The 15790-nt window shown below is 37.0% G+C and overlaps 1 protein-coding gene across 1 annotated transcript in view; it reads left to right on the forward strand.

Annotated features, from left to right (window-relative positions):
- GTF2F2 (general transcription factor IIF subunit 2) overlaps positions 1-15790 on the forward strand; it is a 156375-nt gene that overhangs the window by 119443 nt on the left and 21142 nt on the right. Inside the window, exon 6 of the mRNA XM_012465187.3 lies at positions 11239-11338. Within this exon, the coding sequence (XP_012320610.1) occupies positions 11239-11338 (100 nt within the window). The remainder of the gene's footprint in view (positions 1-11238; positions 11339-15790) is intronic.

Consider the following 15790-nt stretch of genomic DNA (forward strand, 5'->3'; position numbering starts at 1 on the left):
TCCCAGCACTTTGGGAGGCCAAGGTGGGCGGATCATTTAAGCTTAGGAGTTTGAGACCAGCCTGAGCAACATAGCAAAACCCTGTTTATACCAAAAAAAAGAAAGAAAAATTACAAAAAATTAGTCGGGCGTGGTAGCATCCCACCAAAGTGCTGGGATTATAGGCATGAGCCACTGCGCCTTACTGGTCCCTGTTTTCATGAAGTTTGCAGATAATTAATATTTGTAAGAGATACTTATCTGAGTAATTTAATATTTACTATCTGTAATTCCTTCAGTAACCCTGCCAGATAAGGATGTAATACATTTACTTGTTAATTTCAAGCCCTAAAATTTCCTCATTGCTACTCAGATCCACATTCTAATAGATTGACATATACATACTATTGCAGTCCTCTGAAAAACATTGTCTTACTGCCAAAATATTGAAACTTCCTATAAAGGTACTGTTTTAAAGCTAGACTTCTTCAGAACCTTTTCATATTAGTAAATCAGCTCAGCCCTCACCCTGACTATTACCTCACCTGGCCTTTCTCCCACCCTTCTGTCTACCTTCTTCCAAGCTGCGCCTTCTGCTAGAACTTCCTTTTTTTGTTACCTGACTTTGGGCCAAGTGTGTGTGCTCTCACTCACGGACAGTCCCAGCACTCTACTGCTCTTCTTGCTTCTTGCCATGAAAACTTTTTTTCTTCTTTCACCCTGCAAATGTCAGCCTCCATTTCCCCCTTTCAAAAATGAAATATAAATGTTTAGAAAATACACACATGTTTTTTTTTCGAGATGGAGTCTCGCTTTGTAGCCCAGACTGGAGTGCACTAGCATGATCTCGGCTCACTACACCCTCGGCCTCCCGGGTCCCAGGTCCTGGTTCAAGCAATTCTCCTACCTCAGCCTCCCAAGTAGCTGGGATTACAGGCACGAGCCACCATGCCCAGCTAATTTTTGTATTTTTTAGTAGAGACGGGGTTTCACCATGTTGGCCAGTCTGTTCTTGAACTCCTGACCTTGGAAAATACACATTCTTTTATAAAACCTATCCTTTAAAAAATAACAAATTGTAATCAAATGCACAAAAGATAGACGAATGCTGCTGAAGTGATATATTTATGTTATGAAATAACTTTTACATTGACAGTTGCTCGTGGAAACATTTGTTGTTTAGGGTTTTCGTAGTTGTTTAATTCTGTTGATAATGAGACTAGCAAGGCAGTATTAGGGCCTTTTGCTTAGGCATGAAAATCGTCCACATGTATAAAATTAGGCAGAATTATGGTATTGTTAATATGGGACTCAGCCTTTTTATTTGTAATCTAATTGTCTAACAAAGGCATCATTTATTCATTTGCTTAAAGAATATTTATTGAGTTGCTATTATGTGAGAAGTACTGTACTTACAAATGAGATAAATGGAGGATTTATTGACTAAAACTTATAAATTTCTCTTCTCAAGTCTGCCAGCAGTTTAGAATGAGTTTGGCATTTTTTTGTTTTGTTAGGTCTTACCAGTGTTCATCCCTTAAAATATTTGGAGGATGTATATGCTACTATTATTTTTTATTACATGAATTTTATATTTTCAGAATATACAATATAATTTGCAAATTAAGGTCTGAGTATAGTACATAAATTCTCATAAAGTGTAATAATGAAGTACAGTTGTTTCTCAGTATCCACAGGGGATTGGTTCAAGGACCCCCTCAGATACCAAAATTCTCAGATGCTCAAGCCCCATATATAAAATGGTGTTGTATTTACATATAACCTACATGCATTCTTCCGTATACTTTAAATCAGGGGTCTCCAACACCTGGGTCATATACTGGTCCATGGCCTGTTAGGAACCAGGCCACACAGCAGGAGTGAGCAGAGGGCAAGCAAGCATTACTGCCTGAGCTCTGCCTCCTGTCTGATCAGCAGTGGCATTAGATTCTCGAAGGAGCTTGAACCCTATTGTAAAATGTACATGCTAGAGATCTAGGTTGCATGCTCCTTATGGTAATCTAACTAATGTCTGATAATCTGTGATGGAACAATTTCATCCCAAAACCATCTACCACACCTTCTCCATGCTGTCAGTGGAAAAACTGCCTTCTATAAAAACTGATGCCAAAAAGGTTGGGGACCGATATGTTAAATCATTTCTTGATTACTTACAGTACCTAACGCAATGTAAATACTGTGTAAGTAGTGGTTATACATCATGCCTGGCTAATTTTTCGCATTTGTGGTAGAGACAGGTTGACCAGGCTGGGTTCGAGCTCCTGACCTCAAGTAATCTCCCTGCCTTGACCTCCCAAAGTGCTGGGATTACAGACATGAGCCACCATACCCAGCCAGTCATTATTTCTTGTCTGGAGAAATGAGTTACTCTTGAACCTTTCTACATCAGATGTTTTTATCTATTTTAATTCATATTGTTTTATTGTTGTTTTTTGAGGCAGAGTCTCACTGTGTTGCCCAGGCTGGAGTGCAGTGGCACAGTCTTGGCTCACTGCAACCTCTACCTCCCAGGTTCAAGCAATTCTCCTGCCTCAGCCTCCCAAGTAGCTGGGATTACAGGCGCCTGCCACCACATCCAGCTTATTTTTGTATTTCTAGTAGAGATATGGTTTCACCATATTGTCCAGGCTGGTCTCAAACTCCCGACCTCAAGTGATCCGCCTACCTCGGGCTCCCAAAGTGCTGGGATTACAGGTGTGAGCCACTGCACCCAGCCAATTTTTTGTTTTTTTAAACAAATATTTTCTATCCACAGTTGGTTAAATCTGCAAGTGCCTAACATGCAGATACAGTGGCCCAACTGTAATTTTGACAAGGGTAGTTATGAACCATGGTTATATCCCAATGACTTAGTAACATTGACTTACTAGGAATCTTTTTTTCAATGTTGTAAAGTAGAATGTGCTCTTTCTGTGTTTGTATAGAATTGTATTAGTTTTATTAGAGAGGCTGATGACTGTCAAGGAGAAATTACTTTGAACTAAGTTCCATGAGATTTTAATTAGAGATTTTATTCTGTTATATGGCCTTTTATGGGACCATATAGACTGATGATTAATTGCATAAACCCTAAATTGAAGAAAGAAAAATCCGATTTTGTTTTGTTTTTCCTTACTATGAGGAAAAAATGATACTGAGATGATATAGGAAAAGTTATTACCACAGTTTCCAGCACATAGTAACCATTCTTTAAATGTCTTATTTTTGGCCAGGCACAATGGCTCACACCTGTAATGGCAGCACTTTGGGAGGTTGAGGTGGGCGGATCACCTGAGGTCAGGAATTTGATACCAGCCTGGCCAACATGGTAAAACCCTACCTCTACTAAAGATATAAAAATTAGCCGGGTGTGGTGGCACACGCCTATAATCCCAGCTACTGAGGAGGCTGAGGCAAGATAATTGTTTGAACCTGGGAGGCAGAAGTTGCATTGAGCCGAGATCACACCATTGCACTCCAGCCTGCATGACAGAGCAAGGCTCTGCCTCAAAAAAAAAAAAAAAAAAAAAAGTCCTATTTGTCTTATTTTGTTACAGTTGTTATTTCTGTGCTAGGTAGCCCTTGAGCTTTCTTTTTCTGGTGGGAAAAAATATAAGCTAAAATTTATTCTTTAGATAGTAGTACTAGAAAGATTAGTAATTAAAGAAGTTGATCTTGACTGTTTCCTTATAATAGTAACAAAGCTATTTAATTTTATATGGCCAAAAGTACAGTGGCACAATCTCGGTTCACAGCAACCTCCGCCTCCCCAGTTCAAGCGATTCTCCTGCTTCAGCCTCCTCAGTAGCTGGGATTACAGATGTGTGCCATCATGCCTGGCTAATTTTTTGTGTTTTTAGTAGAGATGGGGCTTCATCATGTTGACCAGACTGCTCTCGAGCTCCTGACCTCAAGTGGTCTGCCTGCCTTGGCCTCCCAAAGTGCTAGGATTACAGGTATGAGTCACCACACCCAGCCAGCCATTATTTCTTGTTTGGAGAAATGAGTTACTCTTGAAATTTTCTACGTCAGATGTTTGTATCTATTTTAATGTAAGTGTGAGGCATAAAGAAAAACTGATATCTTTATATAAAACATTAAGAATTCAAAATAGAAGGTGGTAATTTTTCTTCTCTTTTCAACTGGAATAGTTTTTCTACATCTGAAAATGGAGCATGTAATTTACAAATTTTCTAGTAAAATGTGGTGAATCCCATACAAAACAGTTTTACAGTGATATAGTCTGTTTACCCTGCTTAGGTTATAATTGCTGAAGCCAGAAATCTGAGTCTAGTTATTTTTAAAAAAAAAAAAAATTTTTTTAGTAGGTTTTTGGGGAACAGGTAGTGTTTGTTTACATGGATAATTTATTTAGGGTGATTTCTGAGATCTTGGTGCACCCATCACCCAAACAGTGTACACTGTACCCAATGTTTAGTCTTTTACGCCTCACTTCCACTTCCTTATCTCCCCCACCACCTCGCCCCCAAAGGCCATTGTGTCATTCTTATGCATTTGCATCCCCATAGCTTAGCTCCCACTTACAAGTGAGAACATATGGTGTTTGGTTTTCCATTCTTGAGTTACTTCGCTTAGAATAATGGTCTCCATCTCCACCCAGGTTGCTGCAAACGTCATTATTTTGTTCCTTTACGGCTGAGTAGTATTCCATGGTATATATACACACCACATTTTCTTTATCCACTCTTTGATTGATAGGCATTTCAGCTGGTTCCATATTTTTGCAGTTGTGAATTGTGCTACTCTAAACATATGTGTGCAAGTGTCTTTTTCATATAATGACTTACTTTCCTTTGGGTGGCTACTCAGTAGTGGGATTGCTGGATCAAATGGTAGACCTACTTTTAGTTCTTTAAGTAGTCTCCATACTGTTTTCCATAGTGACTGTACTAGTCTACATTCCCACCAGCAGTGTAGAAGTGTTCCTTTTTTTTTTTTAACCACATCCACAACAATATCTATTATTTTTTAAATTATAGCCATTCTTGAAGGAGTAAGGTGGTATCAAATTGTTTGAGCCCAGTTATTCTTGATGCCTTCATTTCTCCTTTATCTTAATTAGTTAGGCACCACTTTCTATTGAATCTATTTTCAAAATATTTCCTACATTTGTATAACTTGACTCCCAGTCCTTTACCATCACCCTGTTCCAAGTGAATACTATCTTTCTTCTGGATTGGTACAGTAGTTTTCCTAGACAGTGATGTCCATTTTTGCCGTATTCTATTCTGCAAATAGTAGCCAGAGGAATATTTTTAAAACACAAATTTTATTACTTCCTTGTTTAAAAATCTCTGATTTTTCATTAATCTTAGGATTTAAAATACTTGAAACAGCCCATATTTTTCTTATTTGCCTTCCTAGATTTTACTCTGTATAAATTCACTTTAAAATTAAGCTTCTTAGCCAGGCACAGTGGCTGACACCTGTAGTCCCAGCTCTTTTGAGAGGCTGAGGCAGGCAGATCACTTGAGGACAGGAGTTCAAGACCAGCATGGCCAACATGACGAAACCCTGTCTCTACTACAAATACAAAAAAAAAAAAAAATTAGCCGGGTGTGCTGGTGCATGCCTGTAATCCTGAGAATCACTTGAACCCAGGAGACAGAGGTTGCAGTAAGTTGAGTTCACGGCACTGCACTCCAGCCTGGGCGACAGAGAGAGACTCTGTCTCAACAAAAAAAAAAAGTAAATTAAATTAAGCTTCCTGAATAAAAGCTATTCTGTTAGACAGCTACCTGTATTTTATTTTTTTCCCAAGTATTTTAGTGTTTTTGATGTTATAACTCAGGTAAATAATTTAGGGACTACTTTCAAACTTCACCAACTCGAATTTCTAAGAATACCATTCTAAGTTACCTAAAATTAAAATTGTAGATTTTTTTTTTTTTGAGATGGAATCTCACTCTGTTTCCCAGGCTGGAGTGCAGTGGCAAGATCTCAGCTCACTGCAACCTCAGCCTCCTGGGTTCAAGTGATTCTCCTGCTTCAGCATCCCCAGTAGCTAGGACTACTGGTGTGTGCCACCATGGCCAGCTAATTTTTGTATTTTTTAATAGACATGGGGTTTCACTATGTTGGCCAGGCTGGTCTCGAACCCTGACCTCCTGATCCTCCCACCTCAGCCTTCCGCAAGTGCTGGGATTACAGGGGTGAGCCACCATGCCTGGCCTGATTTGTTAAATAGAGTATTAATTCATTAGAATGAATACTAGTTCAAGCCTGACTAAATTTGTTACTTGATACTTAATAATAGTCTTACATTGTGACACATAGTTATGTGTGATTTGTGACTATCATAGCAATTATTTTATAAATGTACTGTATGTTTCCAAGCACTTTCTGCATGTCTATGGGGAATACCAGAAGACATGGTTAGTCCTGGCATTTGAAGAATGTGTATTTATATTCTGAATTAGCACCAATTATGTTTTTAATGATTTATAAAACAAAGTAAAATGTAGCCTGGCTCTATCTAAGTGATCAGACATTATTTTTCTATTTCTGTTTCTTGAAAACAACACTTTTTTTTTCTCTCTTCTTCAGGCATTCTATATCTAAGATCAAAGAAACACTGTATTTTTAAATGTTCTGAAAAAGTAGAGACTCATTTTTTAAAATGGTCAGGGCAGCCTTTTAGCTTGCTCCCAGGTCAGCCTAATACCTCTCTATGTAACTTGTTATTCTGCTTTACAAAGCACATATTTCCAAATTATATTATTTTTGTACAAACCTAGATAAACCTTACCTTGACTTTGAAAGCATGTCGAGGTCAGTAATGTTTAATTTAGTACATTGTTCAGTGATGAAATAGAGTTGCAAATTGTTCTTGACACTTCATGAGATAATGTTAAAGGAATTATTTAGTGTTAAGTGAAGAACCTTGCTAAATTATTTTAAATGATTCAAAGTGGTTTAAAGTACTTTAAGATTTAGTTCTTTAAAAATGTTATATTTTTCAGTTCATACTTTAACCTTTTTAGTTTTGAATCATAAGATGTCCTCTTTTAATTAAAACCCTTGTGGTTGCCTTTTAAATGCGTAATAGAACAGTTACATTTTTTAAATTCTTTTTTTTTAAGTCAATGTTTTACTTTATTTAAAAGGTTAAATGCTTTGAGGATAAAAACAACATGACACTGTATGAGTGATGAAATTGGCTTTTAGAATTGTTGAATTAAAATTGAAAGGAAAGTATGCTACATGAACCTGAGTCAGGATGCAGTGGCTACTAATAAATTCAAGTGTAAGAGTGTGACAAGAATAAGCTTTCATTTGTAAAGAAGCACTTCACTAAACAAACTGAAACCGTGAGGAATTTTCAAATTATGAAGTAATGGGAACAATCATTAAATATAGAAGGAAGGAGCTAGTCCATGCCTCCTTCCTTGAATGTCTCATAAGATCTAATCGTGGAGATGACTGAAACTGGGAAGGGGATTTAGTGGCAACATAACAGATTACCATTTAGAGAGGCCAAACCCCTGAGAGCTGATTGCATTAGAGGAAGATGGGGCTAAGATTAGAACACAGTTGTGTTCAGAAAAAGCCTGACACTTAGTTGTGTTTCCCACCCAGTCCCTATCCCCAACCACATTAACACACTTATCTCTCCTGACACTTTGTAAACATTCTTATATCTGTCTTCAATCATTTTTCTCTCTCTAAAGGTTTATCTCTTAGTAGCTTTGACAAAGCTTTCCTTGGTGGAATCATTTCCACCTAATCTTTTTGCCTTAACTCTTTTTTTTTCTTAAACAGTGTTAGAATGCTTGTTTCCAGGTACTGCAAGAAAAAGTTAGCATTCAGACAAAAAGTTTTCTCAGCAAGGCAATTTTATTTTCTGCAGAAAGGATGCTCGTGTTAACCATCTTGCCATGAGAGTACAGTGAACAAAGGAAAGGCAAGCATATTTATTCCTTACACATTAGGTTCTTACTGCTGTGTCCCATCTCCGTTGATTAGAGCCAGACTTCACAATCTAAACTAAAACTGATTGGCTAAAAACTTAAAACTTTTCAGCCAGGCGCAGTGGCTCACGCCTGTAATCCTAGCACTTTGGTAGGCTGAGGTTGGTGGATCACCTGAGGTCAGGAGTTCAAGACCAGCCTGGGCATCATGGTGAAACCCCCTCTTAAAAAAAAAAGAAAATAAAGAAATAATAATAGTAAACTTTCCTAAATAGGTAAAGGCAATGGAGAACAAAGGAAAAGAGGAAGTCCAAATAAGGAAAGGGCTTAGGCTGTGAGCTGTGACATGCCTGTGAGCACGTCCTGAACAAATATCTTGGTTAAGGTACAAGGACATAGAATGTACTATGTGCCTGTGAGCATATCTAACAGCTACTACATAGGATAGGACTTAACAAAGAGTTATTAGCAAAAAGCAAGAAGCTCTTGAAGAAAGTTAGTCTTTAAAGCAAACTATTATTTCTAACATTTATTGTTATTATTCCTTAACAAGAAGGGAAACTTTGAAGAGGAACTTTTTACTTTATACACAGGGTCTCACTCTGTTGCCCAGGCTGGAGTGCAGTGGGATGATATTGGCTCACTGCAACCTCAACCTTTTGGGTTCAAATGATTCTCTTGCCTCATCCTCCCAAGTATCTGGGATTACAGGCATGCACCACCATGCCCAGCTAATTTTTTTTTGTTAATAGAGACAGGGTTTCACTATGTTGCCCAAGCTGGTCTTGGACTCCTGACCTCAAGTAGTCTGCCTGCCTCCACCTCCCAAAGTGCTGGGATTACAGACATGAGCCACCATGCCTGGCCCACGTTATCTCTTATAAGCATGAGCAGTTCAGCTCCAGCTTACCTTCAGAATGCACACCTTGGGATTAATCTTCTTATTAGTATGCAGTCAGTTGTCCTACCATCCCTCCATCACCCTTGTTCATCTTCAGTACTGCAGTTATTATAGTATTAAATGCTTATCTTCCAGTAGAGCAGTTCTTTAATGCTGTGTCTCCAGCCTCTAACCCAGTGTCTGGCAGAAGTGGGTACCCAGTAAACACTTGCTGAATAATTGACAGCAAGAGGCTCCTTCTGAGTCTGGCTGTGCTACAGCTGCAGCCTGAGGCAGATATGGGAGAATGGCAGGGAGAACTGGAGAGATACGCAGGGACTAGATCCCAAAGAGGCTTAAAGTCACAAGAAATAGTAAGAGGCCATCGAAGAGTCATAAATCTAAATCCAACCTTGCATTGGACATCTCCCTTCTAGAATCTAGCTAGTGATTTCTCAGTCTTAGTAAGAAAATTTTAATCCATGTTCATAGAAACTCTTATGTGGCACATAAAAAAGAAAGTATAATTATAAGTATTATTTATGGTTACATATTCAGTAAATTTCTAGACACTTCCAGAGAACTTTTTGTACTTTATAAAGTAAATAATCTTACGTATTTAAAAGATAAGTTTGGATTTATAAATAACTGGAATAATATTTACATTTCCATACAGAAATGAGTATGCTGAATTTTGGGATATGGTAAAAACACAACCTGTGGTATTTTTAGATTTCAAATTGAAAAGGCAATTTCTTAAATCTTCTCAGTAATTTGATGGTATATACCTAAAAATAAGCAGAAGTAAAAAGAGAATTATCTTCACCCAAGGAGTTAAATAATAAGAATGTTATAAAAACAAACACCTTTTATACTTAATTCTGCTTTTGAAGGAATTTAAAATGGAAATTATTTTTAGTTTCTATTTTATTGGACCAAAGAAGTTAAAGCCTCATGCAAATACAATAATACGTAATGTTAAACTCGTATTATTTTTAAATAGCCAGCATTTTTGTGGTTTTCAAGTGAACCCTCCAAGAAATTGTATTTCTTCTCTTTTTAGGAACGTGTACTTCTGGTTATAAAAGTAATAGATGGTTATTGCAGAACATTTAGAAAACAAACTTAAAATGCATCAGTTCTGATCTCTTCTTTCCCATCTTTCATGTTAGTTTCACCATTTTAAAAAAAACTGCCTTCTTTTTGTTTTTATTAAAGGCAATTTTCTAACATGGTTTTCAATTTATTTGCTGTAATCATTGCATCTCACTGGTTCCTATTGGATTCATTTTCCTTCTTACTGAAATAAATTCTTGAGTAGTTTCTCAGTGAGGATCTATAAATAATAAACATAAGCTTTTGTCCAGAAATGCTTATGTTTTACACTTTTCAATTGTAATTTAGCTACATATGTGAGGTGATTTTCTTAAATATATTACATTCTTATATTTATATATCTTGCTGATGAGGCTAAAAGGTACAGTGATAACTTTTGCATCATTAAAAATAGTTGCCTTAGAAAGCTGTACTTCTTCCTTAAAATAGTTTTTTTAATTTACTGTGCTAATATACCAAATGAATTAATTTTTTAAATAAGTAAATGGTTATGAGTCATGCTATACATAATATAAAATATCCTAAGATTGCTACTTAAATATACATGTACTAGTCAACTATTATGTTTTATAATATACTATACATGGTGGCATATATTTCCAAAAGCAATGTTTTGAGTTATATTTTATTTTCTGAGGCATGGTCTCACTCTGTTGCCCAGGCTGGAGTGCAGTGGCATAATTAAAGCTCACTGTGGCCTCAACCTCCCAAGCTCAAGTGATCCTACCACCTCAGCCTCCTGAGTAGCTAGGACTACTGGTTAATTTTTTTTTCTTAGTTTTTTTGTAGAGACAGGATCAGTTTAGATGGTGTCCTGCAGTAGTTCTTCTGGAGCAGTTCTATCCAGTAGAGATTTCTGTGATGATAGAAATGTTGTCTATGTTGTCCAATAAACTAGCTGCTAGCACTAGACCTTGAGTATTGATATATTCTCTTTTTATTTACCTTTATCTTTTATCAGCTGAGTAGACATTTTGAATTAATAACTTGATTGATTTTAGACCGTGTAATTTACAGTAATTTATTTTTACATGGAGTTTTTTTTCCCCAGAAATTCAAGGCTGATTAGTTTCTTGGTTTTAGTGGTTAAGAATTGCCTATACAATAAGGTGATGAAAAGTACATTGTGGCATTATAATGAGTTAGCTTGTGTATATTCTACATTGCAGTCATATATTCAGTGCATTTTTAAAGTATTAAAGTTAGCATATCCTCTGAGGTTACTTTTTTATATATTAGTTGTCATTGAGTAAGAGGAATTATAGAAATAATAACTCTTCATATTTCACTCTGCTGAACAAGAGTGTTAATAATGTGTTATATTTTTTTCAGATTGCAAATAGAAGAGTCTTCCAAACCTGTGAGGCTATCACAACAACTTGACAAAGTTGTAACAACCAATTACAAACCTGTTGCTAATCATCAATACAATGTAAGTCTTCTGCTGTCTCTTTTCATTCTTTTATATTTTTATTCTTTTCTGTATTATAGAGTCGTAGGTTTTCTTTTGGGTTTTGTTTTGTTTTTTGTTTTTTTTTTTAAATGGAGCATCACTCTGTCACCTAGGCTGGAGTACAGTGGTGCAATCTCAACTCGCTGCAACTTCCGCCTCCCAGGTTCAAGCGATTTTCCTGTCTCAGCCTCTCTAGTAGCTGGGACAACAGGCACCCGTCACCACACCTGGCTAATTTTTGTATTTTTCGTAGAGACTGGGTTTTACCATATTGGCTAGGCTGGTCTCAAACTCCTAACCTTGTGATTCGCCTGCCTCGGCCTCCCAAAGTGTTGGGATTATAGGCACGAGGCACCACAGCTGACGGAGTCTTAGGTTTTCAAAGAAACTAAGTGATTATGCACCTTGCCATCAGGTGCTTGAATTACAGTACCTGATCTGAACTTAGTAAGGAATATGACAATTTGCTAAAAGTATACAAAAGATGTTTAATCTGCATTCTAAGTTATATAATGGCAAAAAGAAGGCAACCACTGTTCAAACTAACCTTGATAAAATTTGGTTTTTGTTTTGTTTTGTTTTTTTCTGAGACAGAGTTTCAATCTGTCACCCAAGCTGAAGTGCAGTGGCATGATCTTGGCTCACTGTAACATCTACCCCCTGGTTTCAAGCAATTCTCCTGCCTCATCCTCTTGAGTAAGCTACAATTATAGGCTCTTGCCACCACACCTGGCTAATTTTTTTGTGTTTTTAGTAGAGATGAGGTTTCACCATGTTGGCCAGACTGGTCTCGAACTCCTGACTTCAGGTGATCCACCCACCTCAGCCTCCCAAAGTGTTGGGATTACAGGCGTGAGCCACCACACCTGGCTACCCTTGATAAGTTTTTACAAAGAAACAAAACACTTCAATTCTCAACATTGCTAATGTTTTAAATTACAATGTGCCAAATAAATAGTAGTTTTACTATTTTAAAAAATTTTTCTAGGCCAGGCATGGTCTATTTTGAAAGAGAGAGACCACATTCACAGATCGTTATTACAATATATTGTTATGGTTATTCTATTTTATTATGAGTTATTGTTGTTAATCTCTTACTGTGCCTAATTTATAAGTTAAACTTTATCATAGGTATGTATGTATGTTAAAAACCATAATATATAGAGTTTGGTACTATCCACAATTTCAGGCACCAAATAGGGCAGGGAGGTGTCTTGCAACATATCTCCTGCCAATAAGGGGAAAGTATTGTGTATTATATTTTAAGACATTTTTTATTGTTGTGCATCTTATATATACTATATGTATTATACAATATACACATTTATTGAATACATATTATATATACTTTGTGTCAGGTATTGGTCTGAGTGCTTCATAAGTAATGACATTTAATCTTCATACCAACCCTGTGAAGAACCTACAATAGTTGAGGTAACTGAGGCAGAGAGATTAGCTTACCTGAGGTGGCGCATCAAGTAATTGATCAGTCCAGGTGTTGAACTCAGGCAGTCTAACTTAGGAGCCATACTGTTAACCACTGTGTATGTTGCTGCTGGACATTAGCAGTTGCTAAAAGGGCTAAGGATTTGGGGTTTTGAAATATCTGTAATGTAGGCTGGGTGCAGTGGCTCATGCCTGTAATCTCAACACTTTGGGAGGCTGAGGCGGGTGGATCATGAGGTCAGAAGTTCAAGACCAGCCTGGCCAAGATGGTGAAACCCTATCTCTACTAAAAATACAAAAAAAAAAAAATTAGCCAAGCACAGTGGCAGAAGCCTGTAATCCCAGCTACTCAGGAGGCTAAGGCAGGAGAATCACTTGAACCAGGGCAGCAGAGGTTGCAGTGAGCCAAGATCGAGCCACTGCACTCCAGCCTGGCTGACAGAGTGGGACTCCATCTTTAAAAAAAAAAGAAAAGAAAGGACGGGCGTGGTGGCTCATGCCTGTAATCCCAGCACTTTGGCAAGCCAAGGCAGGTGGATCCCTTGAGGTCAGGAGTTCAAGACCAGCCTGGCCAACATGGTGAAACCCCATCTCTACTAAAAATACAAAAATTAGCCGGGCGTGGTGGTGCACACCTGTAATCCCAGCTGCTTGGAGGCTGAGGCAGGAGAATCACTTGAACCTGGGAGGTGGAGGTTGCAATGAGCTGAGATCAGGCCATTGTACTCCAACCTGGGCACAGAGTGAGACTCCATCTCATTAAAAAAAAAAAAAGCATGGACTGTTGTGCCACACACCCAGTGATCCATCCAAAAACAAGGACTGCAGCCTAAATTCCAAATACCAGAGACTGAGATTTTCAGCCTTGCTAAGGGAACACCTTGATGTTTGAACCTTTGTGTTTTGTACAGGGCATTCTCTGTACTAGTTTGCTGTGGTTATAAAACAATTAGCAAAATAGCCTACATTTGTATTTACTTTCTGTTCCATATTTCTGTGCCACGTTGTTTTCTCTCAAAATCCATTCCTTTAAAAAATAAATGTTGCAGATGTGAAAAAGAAAAAAAAAGAAATACCTGTAATGTAATAAGTGTGATGGTTTCCTGAAAATAAAATAACCTAAGTCAAGTCAGATAGCAATTAACAGTTGGAATTTTGCATCCCACTTTGCTGTTTAAGATTACCTTTGATACTGAGTTTAGGAAGAAAACTCTCTTTAAGACTAGCCTTAAGTATCAACATTTATTAAGTGACACAGGATAGGATCTACCAAACTAGTACTTTATGATATTTGAATGGCTGTTTTATATGAAAGGTAGCAAATGCAGATGCCGGCTAAGCAGACATATTAAATGAGTGGGACAATGAAATGTAAGAAAGTAAACGTTAGGGACTATGTGAACTGGAGTGCACATGACCCTTATAAATACAGTCACATTTTGAAATTGTTACACTATGTGTGTTCAACAAACCACGTGAAAGTTCAACTGCATCCAGCCAAACTTCCATTTTACAGCCTCTGGTTATGCTTTAGGGAGAAAATAAACTAAAGAAAAGGGCAGGTAAGGTTGATGTCACATGATCCAAAAGAGGTATTTTTCTGTTGTTTCTGACTTAGACAGATAGATAAAAGTCCACGTCTTTGTCCTCTTCCATTCTAGTCTTTTCTGCTCTTGGATGGGAATACATACAGCTTTTCTGGAGCTATATGTAAATTGAGATTCTATTCTATTTTGCAAAACAGTATAGATCTTAGTTGTTTTTGCCTTTCTTCCTCATCGGTGTGCAGCTTTCTGTAGCTCCTGACTGAGTTTTTTCTCCTTTTATGGGCCACACTTCTGTGTGGTTTCTACCCTCGTATGTGTTTTTATTACAGTGAGTACAAGAAAGACCACACTTTCATAGGCTGTAAAGGGTTACTACCTTTCTAGAGGGAAGTTTGGTAATTTATGTCAAATGTACTATAAAAGGATATATCCTTTGACCTAGCAGTTTTGTGTCTAGGAATTTATTATAATGAGACCAGTGCCCAATGATATATGTACAATAATGTCTCTTTCTGTTGTTTAAGATAGGAAAAGATTGGAAACAAATGTCCCAACTTGGGGATTGATTAATATTTTAAGTCATTATATTCAATGGTAGGATCTAGAGTGATTTTATCCTAATCTCCTTTTTATAAAATATTTTTCAATTGTTGGAATTGTCACAGTGAGCACATATTGTTTTAATTGTTGCAGTAAGCAATAAAGTTATGTTGGGAAGGGGAAGATTGGAAGGGGAAGAAAGCCAGGGAAGAATAGCTAGCCATGGTAGTACCCTACCACGATTGTCTAAGATTTATGTTCTTTAAACAACAAGTACTTTTTACCCTAGATACATACCTCTAGTGAATAAATGCAAACACATTATATTCTGAACTCCTTAGTATATAAAGATAATTAACAGTAAGTGACATTTTAGTTCAAGATAATCAACCTTTGTTAAGGTTGCCATAGTGAAAATGAGTCATTATAATAATGAGTCTTTGATTAAGATTTTGTCTACATACAAACAAAGATTGACTATAATCTACCACACTGTATTTGAATGTTTAATTATTATTTCTTTTGGGAGTAAGCCAGGATGGGCACCTGCATAGCTTTAAAAGACATATTCAGTATTGTAGTGTAATACCAACTATAGAAAGAGTATAACATTTTTGTTATTTGTTAGAAGAGGACATTGATTTTTAAGATTGAGAAACATAAACGAACACAGGTCAGCAAGAATGATTTAGAGGAAACATAATAAAGACTTTTAATTAAAAAAATTTTAACTCAATATAATGTTAAAATGTTTTCCAAGTCTTGCCAGATGAAGCTATATAAACATGGAGCTCAGTGTTTCATTTTAACAGTTGAGCTTCTTTGAATGCAATTTTCAGAATAAAACTATAAAAAATGTTTTGTACAAAAAAGTGAAAGAGGGACTGGGAAATTACAT

This window comes from Aotus nancymaae, unplaced genomic scaffold (genome assembly GCF_030222135.1).
Source record: "Aotus nancymaae isolate 86718 unplaced genomic scaffold, 86718_ANA_hifiasm-v0.15.2.pri h1tg000009l, whole genome shotgun sequence".
Lineage (NCBI taxonomy): Eukaryota > Metazoa > Chordata > Mammalia > Primates > Aotidae > Aotus > Aotus nancymaae.